A 16989-nucleotide genomic window follows, 5' to 3' on the forward strand; every position below is an offset into this window, starting at 1 on the left:
TTGAGAAGTTGGTTCAGTCAAATTCACCAACAAAAACACAAGTGTACACATACTTTAGAGATAGCTTTGTTTAAACAAAGCAAAGAAAGCAAAAACACCAACAAGTGGTGCGTTGGTGACTGTCGTTGGTTCAGTGCATTGGTAGTTTGACCTGGCGTCAGTATAACCATCATTCTCATCAGGGCTCACCATTGCCCCATCCAATACATTTGGATTTGGTTCGTTTCTGTTGAACCACTCCTCGTACCCGCCTTTGCACGTCACCGGCGTCGGATCCTTCTTGATAGACACAATGGAAGCTCCTCTGTGGTGTACTTGCTTTGGAAAGTTTGAACCAAAACCAACCATGTAACTCATGTTTTTGGGGTTCACACCCAAGATATAGTCCACCTAAAAACAAAATGTGATTCAATCATGCATTTCTTATTGCCACTAATAGTGACTATATGACAGTGGCAGTAACTAAATTTAGAATACCTGTGATCGGACACTTGTGAGAAGATCTTTGGGCTTAACGAGGCCGGCGGGACAATCAAGTGAGGCGTGTTTGTTGGCGATGAGATAGTTGGAGTAGGCGGTAGTGACAAATGTAGCAGTGGCAACGTACTGAACGTTATTCCATGGAAGAAACCACAGCAAACCCCCAGGCGTCTTCTTCACATTGTTGTCTGCCTTCTGAATGCACGAGCATATGAACGCCTCTGCCTGGTCCTTGTAGTCGCCCCATACATCTTCAGCACTAATCTTGCCTTCCAAAACAAGCTGCAAACCAGACATCTTCTATTAATTTCTGTGCTCACCACCGGTATACCATAATATTGTTAATATAATTAAGAGGAGTCTTTTCTCTAGCTAACAACAATAACTACATAAAAACTTTTACGTATTCAAATTACCAAATTCATCCCTATCTGACATTCTTCTAATTGTATTGTATTATCAATTATTAAATTTACCTTTGCAACTAAGACCTGTGCACCCACGAATTTGTCATCCCATGAGAATGAGGATCTGGTGCCGCCTGTATTTTCCGCGTTTTCAAGGAAGTCTAAGTACGTCTTTTTATTGGTAGCACGATGAAGCCATATAGCAGCCCATAACATCTCGTCCTGCAAAATAATTCGCAGTACTATTAATAATTAGCCATATGTTACATGTAACACATTTGAGCACCATAGAAAAATTAAAAAAAAAAAAATTTCAATATCGCCACATAGAAAATAAGTTAATTACCTCATATCCACTACTAGCATAAATTTTTCCTGCCTCAGGAATGCTATTTTGGTAAAGGCCAGGATGTTTGCGAGCAAAATTGAAGAGCTGCAAAAAGATTACCAAATTGTTAGATATAATAGCAATGATATATCTCACCCAGTACGCAGACCTTCTCAGCTAGTTATAAATTCATGTGTAAATTCTAAAATTCATTAATTATGATACAGGATTTCACAGTCTTATAAGTTGATATGTCAAAAAATATATAATAACCAGCATTAGTATATATATTATATAGATAAAAATATATAGCTAGAATAGTTGAATAAATGTCATGAATATGTGACTATTGACTACTATATAATACATATATAAGATTTTTCAGAAAATACAGTTACGTACAATTTCGTGGAGAAAGTAATATATACCTGTTCTGCATGGGCAAGAAGTAGGGCTGAATATCTGGGGTTTGCCCACCTGAAAGAAATGGATGCAGCAGCGAGAGCCGCCGCGGTTTCGGCAGCGAGATCAGAGCCAGGATGTTGGTCGTCAATCCTGAAAACAGTCCTTGGCGTTGTCATGTCTTCTGGCCTTTCCCAGCACTCGTGATCAGAGTCGCAGTCGCCGATCTCGCCGTAGAGGAGGTCAGGCCGAGGGTGCGCTTTGAGCAAGTAATCAGTGCCCCATTTGATGGCGTTGAGTGCATTCATGAGCTCATTCTTTGCTCTCAAATGGTTTCTGAACTCCAATGTGCTCCATGAAAGCATAGTTATTGTAAATGCCATCGGAAACCCTAACTTGAGATTGTCTCCTGCGTCATAGTATCCTCCAACAAGATCAATCTGCCATGTAAAGAAGAGCCATGATGAAGCTAGTAATTTTTTTAATAATATATATATATATATATATATATAATGACTATAATTTTTAGTTTTGAAGGAAGAAATATTTATACATGCATCTATTGATGAAATATATAATAAAAAATTTTATAAAATGTGGGCCGTTATATTTATAATTTCTTTTATTAATCAATAGATTTCAACGTTAATACATCCGAATCTTTAAGGATAATCTTAACAAATACCCTTTAAAAATGCATGAGTAAGGATTTTTAACTTTTATTCTTGATTTATAATCTTTTTAGTCAAATAATTACACTAATAAAAGAGTATTTATCAAGAGTAAGGAGTAAATGTCCAAACTCATGCACTCTCAAAGATAAATTCTCCATTTTTTCAATCCTTTCAATTGCCATAGAAATATGAAAGTAGTGAATATTGTTTCTTATATGTCAGTCAAACTCTTCTTTCAGATTTTGTTACAAAATTTGCATATGCATATATTAATTATAAGATAATTATGATATAATTATATCATCTAACTAAAGATCTAACGATGAATAATAGAGAAATAATCCTTTCATAATACATATATATATATATATATATATATATTGCTCAACCATATATACAAACAAAAAAGAAGAGGATTAGAAGTGCTATTTCTTACATGACCAGCACGACCGTCATTGAGGGCAGAATCTCCACGCCACTGCACTCTTTGGTTGCGAGGCAGCTTTCCAGAGCGTTGAGCCTCATAAAACAACAATGACTTTTTCAGTGCTTCTCCATAATTCAAAGATGTCGCAGATATTCCTTGAAACAACAATGTACAACACAAAATAATAACAGCCAAATTACCAAATACAACATTATTATTGTTATTGTTAATGTTGCTACGAGACATGGTATATTATACACTACTAATTTAGAAGAAAATAATACTAATTGGAAATTATTTGAAGAGAAATGAAGCTACAAGGCCATATATATTTATAGGGAAGATTTATAAGAAGATAGTCATGATCAGGCTAGCTAATTATTCTCTAACGTACGTTATCATTTATTGCAAAATCCCAAAATGTAATCCTAAACGCGACTGATCATTCACGTTTGGATTTACATATATAGAATATTAGAATATGAATAAATTCCCTTTCTCATGAAAATCTTAGCGGTCGTTTTTTGGCTAATGCTGCCAATACTTTTCCTCATTTGGTTTTGTTAACAAAGGCAACTAGGTCTCAATACTAAAGTAATTTTTGGTAAATATGAAATATTGTCGTCATTGACTGTGAATCATAGCTTTATTATATATAGTTTGGTTTTAACTTTTTCCCTATATTTGTTTTGTTTGTCCCCCTAATTAGTTTAGAGATCTGATTGAGGGGCCTCTAATTGAGTTTTGAGTAAATAAGTCAACTTTTTTCACCCTAATCATAGCTCTTTGCTAGTTAAAATTTAACAATTATAAACATAATTAAGGTAAAACAAGATTTGTTTTAATTACATGACTGCAAATTTAGATACTGTTACCATACAATGAAGTTGAAAAAAAAATATTGACGTAAAAAGGCATTATAATTTGCAATATAGTCAATAATATCGTTGACTATGTATACTCTTATAATATTGAACAATTAAAGAGTAAAGTGATGAAACTGAAATCTAATTGAAAGCGATTAACAAAATTTTCAGAGAAAATAGTCGTGCAATCTTCAACATTTATTTACACGACGAAAAGAACCAAAAGTGAAAAAAAGCGGAAAAAAATGGAGATGCGGGGTATCGATCCCCGTACCTCTCGCATGCTAAGCGAGCGCTCTACCATCTGAGCTACATCCCCATGCAGCTAACGTTTATATAAAAAGTTTAAAAAATAAAAGTACATTAAGATATTCCGATAAATAGCGAATCTTCAAAAATCACCCGCGAAGCCGTTGAGAAACGTGGACATATTATATGTTCGGATAAGATAGGGAGAGAGCGAGAGAGAGAGAGAGAGAGAGAAGAGAGAGAAACCCCCCAAGCTCTGAGAAACCATTCGTTTCTTCCATGGCGTCTCTCCTGCAACTTCCGGACTGTTCCAAGCCAGTCATTCTCCTCAAACCTTCCTTCACTTCTCTCTTCTTCAACAACACTACTTCTCCTCGCCATTTCCGATCCTCTCAACCTCCGCCTCGCTTCATTCCTAAAGCTTCTTCTTCTTCGTCTTCTTCTTCTTCTTCTTCTTTGCTCTGTCGCAGAAGGTTCATCGCGGAGACCGCCGCGGTCTCTCTTTCCTTGGCGTCGCCATTCCTCGGGCCTGTTCAACCGGCAAAGTCCGAAGACGCGCTCTCCGAGTGGGAAAGATGCTACCTTCCGATCGACCCTGGCGTCGTTCTCCTCGATATCGCCTTTGTGCCTGATGACTTGAACCACGGTCAGTTTATAACCCAATTTTTGCCTTTTTTTTATCTGCTGTTTTTATTTGATTGCTAGCGATGTCAGAATTTAGGATCCGATGAAGTCGAAACTTCTCTACTCTTTTATGAATTCTTGTTTAATTAGTTGCTAAATTGCTATTTCTTTTCTCGCTGTGTTTCCTGAATTGTAATAAATGAGCATTGATTCTCTATTATTGATTTACCATGCATATTAGGACGAGGAATTGGAAATAATCCAAGTCTTTTTTAGTGTTCACTAACTTTAGAAACTGAAATCTAATAGTTTAGGGACTAAAATATCTTTGCATAAATAATTATTCATGAAAAAGTAGTAATGTTACAAAAATAAAGACATGGTGGACAGAGCATTCCTGACTTTTGTAAGTAATTGCATGAATAGGTGGGGAAGGGAAACACATTTTCATTTACATTATGTGGGAAAGACAGCTACTTTGTAAAATGCTTAAGAAGTATAAACTCGTTATTACTTGGCATTACTTGTTCAAACTATGCTTCTAGGCCTTTAACCATCTTGGTCAAGTATTCACCCATTAATGCTCAACCGAATTCAATTATTGACATTTGGTTTACTATGGTAGGCTTTCTTTTGGGAACCAGGCAAACCATTTTGGAGACAAAAGATGGCGGGAACACTTGGGTTCCCCGTTCCATACCGTCAGCTGAAGATGAGGATTTCAACTACAGATTTAATTCTATTAGCTTTATAGGGAAGGAGGGATGGATTGTCGGGAAACCTGCAATCCTCTTGTACACTTCTGATGCTGGAGAGAACTGGGAAAGAATAGCACTTAGTGCTCAGCTACCTGGAGATATGGTAATCTTGTAAGACTTGTATGGTTGATCCTTGACTTTATGTTGATTAAAATGTATAAGGTGTGTTGCATTCGCAAAAATGTTTTGAATATATTACTTCTTTCTGACACCAATTCAGATGCCGCTGAAACGTTACTGAGCGTCTGTTTATGATGAAATGCATGCTAGTATAGTAATGTTACTGAACCAAATTACTTCTTATGAACATGATTTACTGTAGATTTATATAACTGTTAGTTGTCTAATGCTTAGCCAATAATATGCACAACAGTTTTTTTTTTTTTTCTTTTTTTTACTTGGAATCATTAGTATAAGCTAAGTTATGCTTTTGTTTCCTTCCAGGTGTACATAAAGGCGACTGGTGAAAAAGGTGCAGAGATGGTGACTGACCAAGGTGCAATATATGTTACCTCGAATAAGGGGTATAACTGGAGGGCTGCTGTTCAGGAGACTGTTTCAGCTACTTTAAACAGGTTTATTTCCGCAAAATTCAAGTCTAACTTTCTAAACCATTTAAGGAAGCTTTCATTTGGTCGGTTTGCTTGAAAGAAATACTTGAAGCGTCAAATACCTATTAACATAGATGGTGGATATACCTTTTCAGCGCCATTTCAAAAGTAAATGGTGAAATAATCATTTTATGAAATATAAAGAGCGTTTTCATAAGTTGGTGTCTGAGGATTTGGCATTCCCCTTATAAAAGGATCTTTTGGAGCCAAAATTCGAATTATTCTTTTGGAAAAAAGTTACTTTCAAAGAGTGAGATACTCAATTCAGCCCTTTTGCACTTGCAGAACAGTTTCTAGTGGAATTAGTGGGGCAAGTTATTACACAGGAACTTTTAACACTGTGAACCGCTCACCAGATGGAAGATATGTTGCTGTCTCAAGCCGTGGTAACTTCTACTTGACTTGGGAACCTGGGCAGGTCAGACTGATCTCCTTCTTGATATTGCCTGATTTTCCTTGTGTTATGTCATGTTGTACTCTTGTGTTCATAGCTCCGTTCCCATTGAATCACCGTCTCATGTTATTTAGCAAATATTATCTTCAGTTTGAATATGTAGATAGTAATTTATTTCCAAGTCTAAATAGGTGATGGGTAAGGATTTCGTTTGTCTTTTATATCAAGTAAAGAATATCCTTTGGGATTTTTATCCTCTTTTTCTTGTGTTGTTGATAGTTACTATGCAGCTTGGTTATGATGTGCTTTGTTGATTTTAACTTTCTTGTCGCGAATTACGATTTTGTTTTCAGCCATTCTGGCAACCACATAATAGAGCAGTCGCTAGAAGAATTCAAAACATGGGTTGGAGAGCTGATGGCGGCCTTTGGCTTCTTGTTCGTGGAGGGGGACTCTTTCTCAGCAAAGGTACAGGGGTAAGTAATGAGTTTCTTCTCATGCATTTGAAGAGAATAAATACTGAAATGAATTTTGGGTAGAACAACAAAGATTGTTTTCTCATTACTGAATGAAAAGTCCGCTCATTGCAGATAACCGAGGATTTTGAAGAAGTGGCGGTGCAAAGCCGGGGGTTTGGCATTCTTGATGTTGGGTACCGATCACAGGTACTTCATCACTAGATTGTTATAGAGCTTCAATTGACTATAGAAGCCGCAATATGTTAGAACTCACTTGAATTGACTTTGCAGCTTTAATTATATCTGAGACTGCATATATCTACAATTTGCTGCTAAATTTTATTCTTTCCCATCTAAAAAGTAGGTACAAATAGTGTAGTAGTCATTTTCTGCAATCTTTTTTCAGTCAAGTTTTTACGTAAGCTGATGATTTAATTATGCAGGAGGAAGCGTGGGCAGCAGGTGGAAGTGGAATACTATTGAGAACCACCAATGGTGGAAAGTCATGGATCCGCGACAAAGCAGCTGATAATATTGCTGCAAATCTATACTCAGTCAAGTAAGTTCATTGCCCTCTTTATTATTATTGTTGTTGCTGTTGTTGTTGTTTGTTGTTGATGTTGTTTGTTGTTGTTATTGTGTTTGGGGTTGAGGAGAGGGACTTTTGACCCACAACATGTGTGCTAAGCCAGCTTAATGCTACATCAAAACCTCCAAAAGTTAGTCCTATTTGGAGTGTCGGTGTAGACATTGCCTTTATGGTTTTAGACTTTGAGACCTGTGTTTTGTGTGAAAGGTGTCACATATTTTTTATGCTTGAATTGATGAAACAAATAATTCATCAAATGTAAGCCAGATGGACTAAGACACCTACTCAAAGCTCTCAATTATCCTCTACTCGTATTTGATTCTGGTCTAGTCCTTTTCAGTATTAAATTGCTCCTTTTTTGGCCAAATCAAAAAGAACGAGACTGGAATCTAATTTAAATAAGGCCAACTTGAAAGTTAGCAGCTCAGGAAATAAAGAGGATGAATATAATTTTGAAGGAATTATATGAAACTAAAAGTTCAAACTTATAAAGGCCTTTTTGCATTAACAAGCACTTGATATTTGCAATATTTTATTTCAGGTTTATCGATGATAAGAAAGGGTTTGTGCTGGGTAATGATGGAGTCTTGCTACGGTATCTTGGATAAAGTTGTAATTAACACTCGGTAAGGATTGAAATTTCTTGTTGATCTTTTCAGCACATCTCCCATCTCTCGCGCGAAAAAAAAAAAAAAACAAAAAAACAAAAAACAAAAAACAAAAAACAAAAAAAAAACAAAACAAAACCAAACAAAAAAACAAAACAAAAAACAAAAGACAAATTAAATTAATTTAAGGTCTATGAAATTAACCACAACCATTTATCTCCTCCCTGAAAACAAAAGGTGCCAAAATCCTGTAAAATTATTACAAAACAAAAATCTGGTAGCTAATTAATGAGTGGAATTTCGACTCAATTTGTGCAGGTTTTGCAATGATGCTTTGCAATTTTGTATGGATGCAAATTTACCTATATGATTTGTACCAAATTCTTTGAAAAGAGAGGTAAACTTTCGTCGTTCGATATTGTAATTTTTCTGAAACTGCTAAATGTGAATATCACCGTTCTGTAATCTGCAACAATCATGTTAGTCCTCTGAAGGCTTATTATTTGGTATTTACCAAATAGCAATCATTTATTTGATTTCTACAACTAGCGAGCTAAATTATAATAGATTTGAATTTTATTGGTGTTGTTCAGCCGTTTAATCAATATTTAAGGAAAGTATTATAGTAAGACGCCGCTTTTGTTTTGTTATTACTTTTGGTATTTGCATGTGCCTTTTTTTTCTTTTTTCTTTTTTTTTTTTGGCCTTGTTATTTGCATGTGCTTGAACTCAGGGTCAGCTATGTCTTGTAAACCTCTTATACCCATGATTGGACAGAGGAAAATCGTGGACTTTTTGAATTTCTTATGAAGAGAAATATTTCTATGGGTAAGTAGAGAGTCAGAATTATGAATTTTTCGTTTTTTTTTTTTTTGGTTTTGCGGGGATAATTATTTATTATTATACTTGATTTGACGTGTTGGTGCCTAGTGATAGCATTTGGCAGTGATCTGCTTGATCTGTCATATGAAACTAAAATCGTCGGTGAAGACTAGAACCGTGTATAGGTAAGGGAGCCATCGCTATACGACAAACCGTTTGAGCTGTTGGATAAAGTATTGACACTCAAGTTTGACTTGAAAATACATATGGATTATGGAAGTTGTTACATGGACCGGTACATTTGGCTATTTTCAAATTGAAAATATTGCTACACCGGAGGAAGAAAAATATTTTACAAAAGCAAAAAGTGTTATTTCAATGACTTTGTATATGCCACCTAAAAAATGACAATTCACATAACTCTTACCTCTTCTAATGGAGTTACTAGAGGTTTGTATTATTTGATGGAACAATTATTGGGACTGACAATTCGTGTTTGCGTGTTGTGTTCAGACCAGCACGATTACGGCACGATACGATTATAGTGAACACGAATACGACACGATTAATAAACGTATCAGAAATCCAAACACGAACATGAAACGCTAATAACACGGTTAACACGACACGACACGCGAACACGATTACTAAACGTGCCGTGACTGACTGACACGAAAAAAAACACGTTTATGACCCAACTAGCAAAAATAGTGAAATTTTATATTGTATTCAAAACTATATTAATTGACTACTTAATATAAAATCATACATAATAGTCAACACACATTAAAATATCTAAATATCAAACACACATATATATGATACTACTAGATTATCAAGTATATATGTTTCAAAACATACAAATTACCAAACATCCAAAGAAGTTTGAAAATATATCCAAGTACATTTAAATAAATTTGAAAACATAACCAAACATTTGAATATTTAAGTGCATAAAACATAAAATAAATATAAAAAAAATGTCTTCTTTGAGCCTTGAGGTTGAATGTCCAACTGCGCTCTAAAAACTAAAATTAGTTTCAAGAGACTGAGTCAAAAGTAGAGTTTTGTCTAATAAATATATATATATATAGTCGGTTAGAAAAAATCTTTGTATTTGAATTTAAATAAAATAGAGGATAAATGGTTTATCATTAGAGATAAGGTTTATTAGGTTAGAGTTTATCTTTAATTAGGATAGTTTATTTTAGGAAGATAAGGTTTCTTTCTTAGCCTATTTATTCTTATTTTTTATTATTCCAAAAATAATAGAAGAGAGTTTCTTTTTAGAAAATTTACACACACACATATATATATGGGCTTAATAAACTGGTTGGGCCGGGCCGGGCCGTGTCAGCCCGATAACGGCCTGTATAACTAAACGGGTTAAACGGGCTGGCACGAATCCAGCCTATTTATTTTCGTGTTATTCGTGACAGCCTGTTAACGACCCAATTAATAATCATGCGGTCTAAATCCATTTATATCGTGTCGTTTTCGTATCGTTTCATTGTGTCGTGTCAGAAATTGCCGGCCCTAACAATTATTATAGGTGGGCTTGGTCAATCTATGATCTATATACAAATTATGGCCAGATATTGAGCTTACTCTAAAATATTGGTGAGAACTTCCAACAAATAATGTTGCATTGGAATGACCCAGAAAATAGAAGTAACAAAAGTTGATAGATGGTATACGAAATATAAACACCGAAAGAAGAAGAAGGAGAAGAGCCTAATGGTTTTTTTTTTTTTTTTTTTTTCTTTGGGTGGGGGAACTTAAAAATTGGTAGATAAACTATAACAAAGAGAATAATAAATAGGATCATCTAACCTAAGAACCAGGGCCAGCTTAGTAACAAGTGTTAAGCTACTCAATAGGATGCATAGATGACGCTAGAGCCAACTTAATTGCTGATTCAAGTACGAATAACTACTTTCCAAACACGAAATGGAGAATAACAGAAAAAAAAAATTAAAAAGAAATATGATTAGTAATAAAGAAATTTGTTTACTAAGGGAACTTTTTCTTTTTTGTATAATAATTAAAATTACTATATTTATGCATTTTTTGTTTCATGTTGATAAGTTTGTACACACATAATTACACTACCTGTTTTACGACTTCCTCGTCAATAATTACACATAAGCGAATCAGTTTTGCTGTTTTGAGTCAAAAACCTTTTCGAGATTTCGTTATTCATCCACTACTCACAAGTCTTTAAAGTTTAACCGATGCGACTAGGTTGGTAGGCGAAATAGTATAGGAAAGGGTATAAATAACAATTAAAAATAAGGCTGCGTCAAGGATTCTAACCCCACAATAGTCAGAAAAGTTAATCAAAAATTAGGTGAATGATAATGAAATGGATTTACACCACAACCACAATTTTTTAGGTCAAATCCTTTGGAAAAATAATGGACCTTGACCCACACCAAAACGCGGTTAAAACTATATCTATCTCGACATATTACAGTGAAAGATCTTTTCATACGGTTGATTTTGACTAAACTTTACACATGGAATGTATTTTGTGTGATTACAAAAAATGCACGAATAATATTTGTGTGAATAGAAAAATGTAGAGAATAATCTCAATTTTCTTAAGAAATATAAAGTAAATTCATGCATTTCTTTTAAAACAAAAAAAAAAAAAAAGACTTGGAGGTGTACTATATGATAACACAAGTTAATATGAACTTGAGTTGAAAATGAAATTTGAATTTAGATTTTAGCCTCAAACTTAAATTAAAACTCAAGTTCAAATTCAAATTTTACAAACGAACATAAACTTTAATAAAATTGTAACTTGAGTTCAATTTTTTTTTTAGTTTTACTCTAAAAGAACAAGCCCTATGTATTTATAAGTAGAGTGATCAATCCATCTTATTTGACTATAAAAAGAAAAAAATAAAATAAAATCTATTTATCATCGTAATAGTTCTCAATTACTAATTTAAATAAAAATTAACTTCTTTTTACTGAAGCAAAGTTTTAGAAAAGAAGAAAGTCGCTTTCTTGGTTTCCTTTTCCTGGTCGATTATTATTTTCTTTTCTTTCTTTGGAGGAGAGAGAGATAGAGAGAGGGGTTCATTATTACCATCTTCTCTTCTTATCTTTGAAGCTTAAAGATCCTATTTATGACGCTGTAGAGATGGAAAATGTCATTCGCACGAAATTTAGCTTAAATGACTAAACAAAATCAGTTATCTATAATTTAAAAGTTAAAACGAGAGTTAATGGGGGTATAATCTTCCTTAAAACAAAAATAGGTCTACTATTTTTTTAAGGCTAAATGACGTTGTTGCCCTTTTGCTTTTTGAATTTAAAGCAAACAGCAATTATAGCACCACATGATCCACTTATTTTGCGAAATATATTTTCTTTGCAAAATATATATTTTTTCTTAGAAAAGCTATGGGCCGTTTGGTAATACTTTTAAAATAACTTTATTTTTAATACAAAAGTAAAAATTAAATTATTTTGAAAATTATTTTAAAATTAATTCTAAAATTGTGTTTGGTTAGTTTTTTAAGAGATTATTTTGAATATAATAAAAATTATATTCAGATATAATTATTAATTAATATATTATAATTTTATTGATAAGTACTAGAAAATGAACAGAAAAAGGAAAATAACTTTCAACTGTTTTCTAATTCCTTTAGAAAAATCATTCTCGTGTTTTTTATTTTCGTTTTCGTTTTTAAAACATTTGTTAAACAAACATGGTTTGCAGACTATTTTCATTTTCATACCTCAAAAGAAGTGTAAAAACGTTTCAAAAAACAAAAAAAAAATAAATTCTTTCACAAAAATCATTATCGATGTTTTTTTGTTTTTGTTTTCAAAATATTTATTAAACAAACACAGTTGGCAGACCATTTTTATTTTCGTACCTCAAAAGACATGTAAAAACATTTTCAAAAATAAAGAAAAATCAATTCCAAATGCACCATATATTTTTTCTCATAAAAAGTAAATACTTTGCAAAGAATTAGCTGGTAGTATGAATAACAATTTTATCCATAAATCTATTTATCTATAGGGACTCATATTAAACGGGATGAGAAAAATCCGTTTTAAATATATTTGAATTGCAAATAGTTTACATTTTAATTTGGGTTGTGGGACATAAACGGGTTTAATAGTCTCCAACCTTATTCTCATTTACCTGTTATGTTTAATTATATCTTATTTTTAAACTATATATATTATTGTATAATATGTTAACTATATGGTAATATAATTGTAAATATAATATACATTATATGTATTAAACATTAGTCTAATTCGTGAGATTTAAAAAAAAAAAACTTTCTAAAAAAAATCAAGTTATCTAACAGGACTAAAAAAAAACAAAGTAGCAATAATTTTTTATTTTCCACTATCGAATTTGTACTTGTTCTATGTATTTTTTTTAATTTAATGTGATTCTAATCAAATTTAGCGATCAGAAAACAAGCTTTTAGTAGAGAGAGGTCTATCGGAGAAATTGTCAAAAAAAAATCTCCTTTTTTTTCTTTTATTTCTATTATTGTTATTATTATTATTATTTGTAGGAAGATCCTTTTTCTTCTTGATTGGGTCTTATGCGACCGACACTTTTCATAATTGGGATAAAATATTTTGACATTTTTCATGTGGAAATTAGAATTGGAATTTGTAGTCGTATATTAGATTCGTTTTACGACTCGTAATTTGCTCGTATATACGGTTAGTTTTTCATAAATGATTTTGATTTCATTTACATAAGGTCATAACCTCATTTTAGAGAGAGAGAGAGAGAAAGAGAACTCAGGAGAGAGAGAGAGAGAGAGAGAGAGCGCATGTTTCATCAAATTTTCCCGGAAAATCTGGGAGAAACGTCGATCCAGATAAAGAGAAAGCAGCCAAACCTATCATCAAGTCTTTCTCACGCCCTACGCACTTAGATCTAGGTTTCCTCTTCACTCTATAATCCCTGAATTTTCTTTCTTCGAATCCGTTTGATTGATTTCTCACGAATTCTTGTGAATTCTTTTTTTCTTTATTTTGACTGGGAAATGCCTGGTTGTGTTTGGTCGAGATGCAGATGGAAAGAGAGATTCGGAGTCGAAATTGCATAGGGATTTACAGTGAGCTTTGCTGCCACAACGATGCGAATCGCGTAGATCAGACCAACTGCAATGGCCGGTATCCGACGAGTTCGCCGTCTCGTTCTCCTTCTCCATCTTCTTCCGCGGCGGTGCTTCCGGTTTCGTCGGCGCCGCTGCCTTCTTCGCCTCCGCCCGCCGTCGGTTACATCGAACATCCCGTCTCCAAATTGGACACTCTCGCCGGCGTCGCCATCAAATACGGTGTCGAGGTAGAGAATTTTCCTTTGATGGATTTGAATTGATACTGAACATTTTTGTTATATGACTCTGCGTGTTGAAGACGGATGTTTTTTTATAATGTCTTATTGGTTCTTTTGGATATTTGGTTTATTGGACTTCGCTGTAATTACGGTAATATGGTTATTTACTTATATATTCTCTTTATTCGAAAAATTATTTCTTTTTTGCTTGGTGATGGGAATTAGATCGCTTGTAGCTGAGGGAGGACTAAAAAATTTAGCAAATTTCCCATTCAATGTTGATTCCCGAAGTTGTACAAGGAAGATTAGGACAATTTTTCCCATTCAGTCTCGATTTCTAAAGTTGAAATTATAGCTAAAGGTGGACTAAAAATTTGGATTTTTACCCATTTTCCCTGAGTTGCTTGTCTAAGAAAGTCTGGTAAAGAGAATTGATTTCCATTGGGAAGAAAAAGAGGAGTCTCCATTTCCTTAACAATAAAATAAATTAATTGAGAGAGTTCGGTTGCTATTTGAACGCAATGCCTTCCTATTATTCTTCTTGTGGCTTAGAATTCTTGTTTAAACTACTGTGGAGCTGGCTTCTGTTTGGGTATTGGTTCCTTACCTTATTTCCTTGGCCGTATTGCAAAAAAAGGGCTTTTATTATATTTTATTTTGGTGATGTTTTTATAGGTTGCCGACATAAAAAAGATGAATGGTCTCGTCACAGATCTTCAAATGTTTGCCCTAAAGTCTATTCAGATTCCACTACCTGGGAGGCACCCTCCTTCTCCTTGTCTATCAAACGGTTCCAGTACACCAGGGTATGTTCATACTTGTTGACTAATGACATTGTAAAAACATATGTTTTGTGCAGTATCATTTTATCAGACACTCGGGAACCTCATATGAATTTCTCAGTCATCTTGTTTTGTCAACTTCCTACCACTTCACCACATTCAAGTAGTAAAGTGGTAAAAATGGTAGGATGAGCGATAGTGTGGTACCAATACGATGTTTTATAGTTTTTGTGATGCTTGAATTTGTGCTCTATGTTTCTGTTGGTAGGCAATTACTTTAGAATCCTAGATATAAGATCACTTTTGAGTGTCATTTGTTGCATATGTTTTGCTGCTAAAAGTATTATCCCGGAACAGTGTTCTAGATCAAATGATGTATCATAGTTGCTACTAAATATCAATTCACCACACATAGTCAAGGTATTTTAACAGAGACGTGTAGGCCGCTATAGGAACTAAAATTTCTATTGTTGCCACCAGATTTCCAGTTTCCATTGCATTTCGTGCAAAGCTCATGAAGGAGTGTTCTTCCTCATTGTAGATTGTTTTATTTTCTGGGAGATCTTTATGACATATTGCCGTGGCATGAGAATTATATAATTAAACATATAATTATTTCTTTTATTAACTTATATATATTTTATATTTTTTTACCCATATTTCTCAATTTATGATAGTAATATTTACACTATTCTTAAAAGTAGTTTTGGAGGCATCTAGACTTTGTTCATACAGTGCGAGTAATTTTCCGTTTTTTAGCTTCCTGTAATCAACTACTTAGTTAGTTAGCAATTTGGGTTCTCTTAAATTACCAAGCATATTTCGCTTGCAATTTATCGTGCTTAAGGTCACTTGATACTTTTACAGACCAAGCAGTTCTGGCCGTACCCCACCACAACGGATGCACCGTGATCTGTTCGGATCATTCCAGTCCCTAAGAGTTAGCAAGTCTCCTCCACAGCATGTTTCACCAGCCATGAGCTCTTTACAAGGTTATTATGGTCTTAAGCCAACAAATAGAAACCCTAGCTCTGAAGCTATTGAAATGGCAGTCTACAGAAAAGAACTTCCAAATTATTTAGACGATGGCGTATTTACTGGAATTTCAGACCCAGCTTTGAGCCATCATAGGAAGTCAAAATGCTTGGTCAACGGATTTTCAGAGAACGGTGAAATTACTAATACTACTACGCCTGTTGTTGAAGCTAGGGATGGCGAGTCTGACAAGTGGAGCGAGAAACTCATTAGAAGGCGTCAGAAATCTGAAGCCGACTTTTCTCGAACCCCTGAAATGCTGTTGGAAGATAATAGTGGTAGTGGTGGTGGGTTTTCGGCAATAACAGGAAAACACTTGGCTCTTAGGCCCAAAGCGGGCAGCCGAACTGCCATGGCAACCGATGTTGAAGCCAGTGGATTGAATCAGATACCAGTTGGACTTGGAGATTCTTTTGTAACTGATGGGTTTTCTGGAGTAAGAAAGTCGTCAAGTACACCAAGTTTACAGGATCCAGACAGTAGTAATTCTATATCGATCCGATCAGCATCTAAGTGGAGTTTGAAACCAGATATACAAGGCTTTTCAACTGGAGCCATTGCCAAACCAATATTTGATGGCTTGCCAAAGCCAATTACAGGTCGAAGAAGCAAAGCGGCACTTGATTAATTATAAATTATTCACAATTTTTTTTTTCTTTGACGAGCCTTGCAGAACCAGCTCGCTGAGTAAATAGAAAGAGAAGTGAAAAAGGAAACAACAAAATTAAATAAACATTCTTGTGTGGATGTGATTGGATTTTTCTTCTACTTGTTGCGAGGTAAGAGGACAAGCCAGAAGGAATGAACAGCATACGCAACTGATTACATTTCGTTAATGAGGTAGCAGCCAAAACCAAATTAAATTTTTCCGAGAGAAGATTACAATTTAAGAATGCATAATATAGATTTATTTGTCCACTTAGCTAAATGGAAAGAATTGTTGTATATTACTTAATTATATTATTTGTCTTGCTCTCTATTTTTAGCCCATTTTTCATGATTTAATCTCTTGTCTTTAGTGGAGTTACCTACCATACGTGCACATTTTATGGCTTCTTGTACGAATTACAATGGATGCGCTTGTAATGTGATGGGAAACGGTTATGTTTATTCTTCTAGTGCATTTTCTCATGCGCA

At 34.2% G+C, this 16989-nt stretch overlaps 3 protein-coding genes and 1 non-coding gene across 4 annotated transcripts; 2 read left to right on the forward strand and 2 right to left on the reverse strand.

The window, feature by feature from the left end:
• Positions 1–54: 54 nt before the first annotated feature.
• LOC21401072 (endoglucanase 13) lies at positions 55–2964 on the reverse strand. Its single transcript, XM_024164064.1, has 6 exons — positions 2728–2964; positions 1644–2057; positions 1234–1320; positions 957–1109; positions 478–762; positions 55–390 (listed from the first exon to the last, which is right to left on the reverse strand). The coding sequence occupies exons 1-6, from the start codon at positions 2962–2964 to the stop codon at positions 55–57; spliced, it is 1512 nt and encodes a 503-aa protein (XP_024019832.1).
• An 866-nt stretch (positions 2965–3830) lies between these two features.
• Positions 3831–3903, reverse strand: TRNAA-AGC. Its single transcript has one exon. It is a non-coding gene; the product is annotated as a tRNA-Ala (tRNA).
• A 104-nt stretch (positions 3904–4007) lies between these two features.
• On the forward strand, positions 4008–8420 carry LOC21401073 (photosystem II stability/assembly factor HCF136, chloroplastic). Its single transcript, XM_010095776.2, has 9 exons — positions 4008–4479; positions 5083–5318; positions 5660–5790; positions 6112–6244; positions 6574–6696; positions 6811–6885; positions 7122–7237; positions 7809–7893; positions 8194–8420. The coding sequence occupies exons 1-8, from the start codon at positions 4113–4115 to the stop codon at positions 7873–7875; spliced, it is 1248 nt and encodes a 415-aa protein (XP_010094078.1). The 5' UTR covers positions 4008–4112; the 3' UTR covers positions 7876–7893; positions 8194–8420.
• Positions 8421–13439: 5019 nt separating this feature from the next.
• On the forward strand, positions 13440–16581 carry LOC21401074. The gene is made up of 4 exons (XM_010095777.2): positions 13440–13637; positions 13772–14044; positions 14711–14841; positions 15685–16581. The coding sequence occupies exons 2-4, from the start codon at positions 13772–13774 to the stop codon at positions 16478–16480; spliced, it is 1200 nt and encodes a 399-aa protein (XP_010094079.2). The 5' UTR covers positions 13440–13637; the 3' UTR covers positions 16481–16581.
• Positions 16582–16989: the final 408 nt, after the last annotated feature.

Source organism: Morus notabilis, unplaced genomic scaffold (assembly GCF_000414095.1).
Source record: "Morus notabilis unplaced genomic scaffold, ASM41409v2 Scaffold235, whole genome shotgun sequence".
Classification (NCBI taxonomy): domain Eukaryota; kingdom Viridiplantae; phylum Streptophyta; class Magnoliopsida; order Rosales; family Moraceae; genus Morus; species Morus notabilis.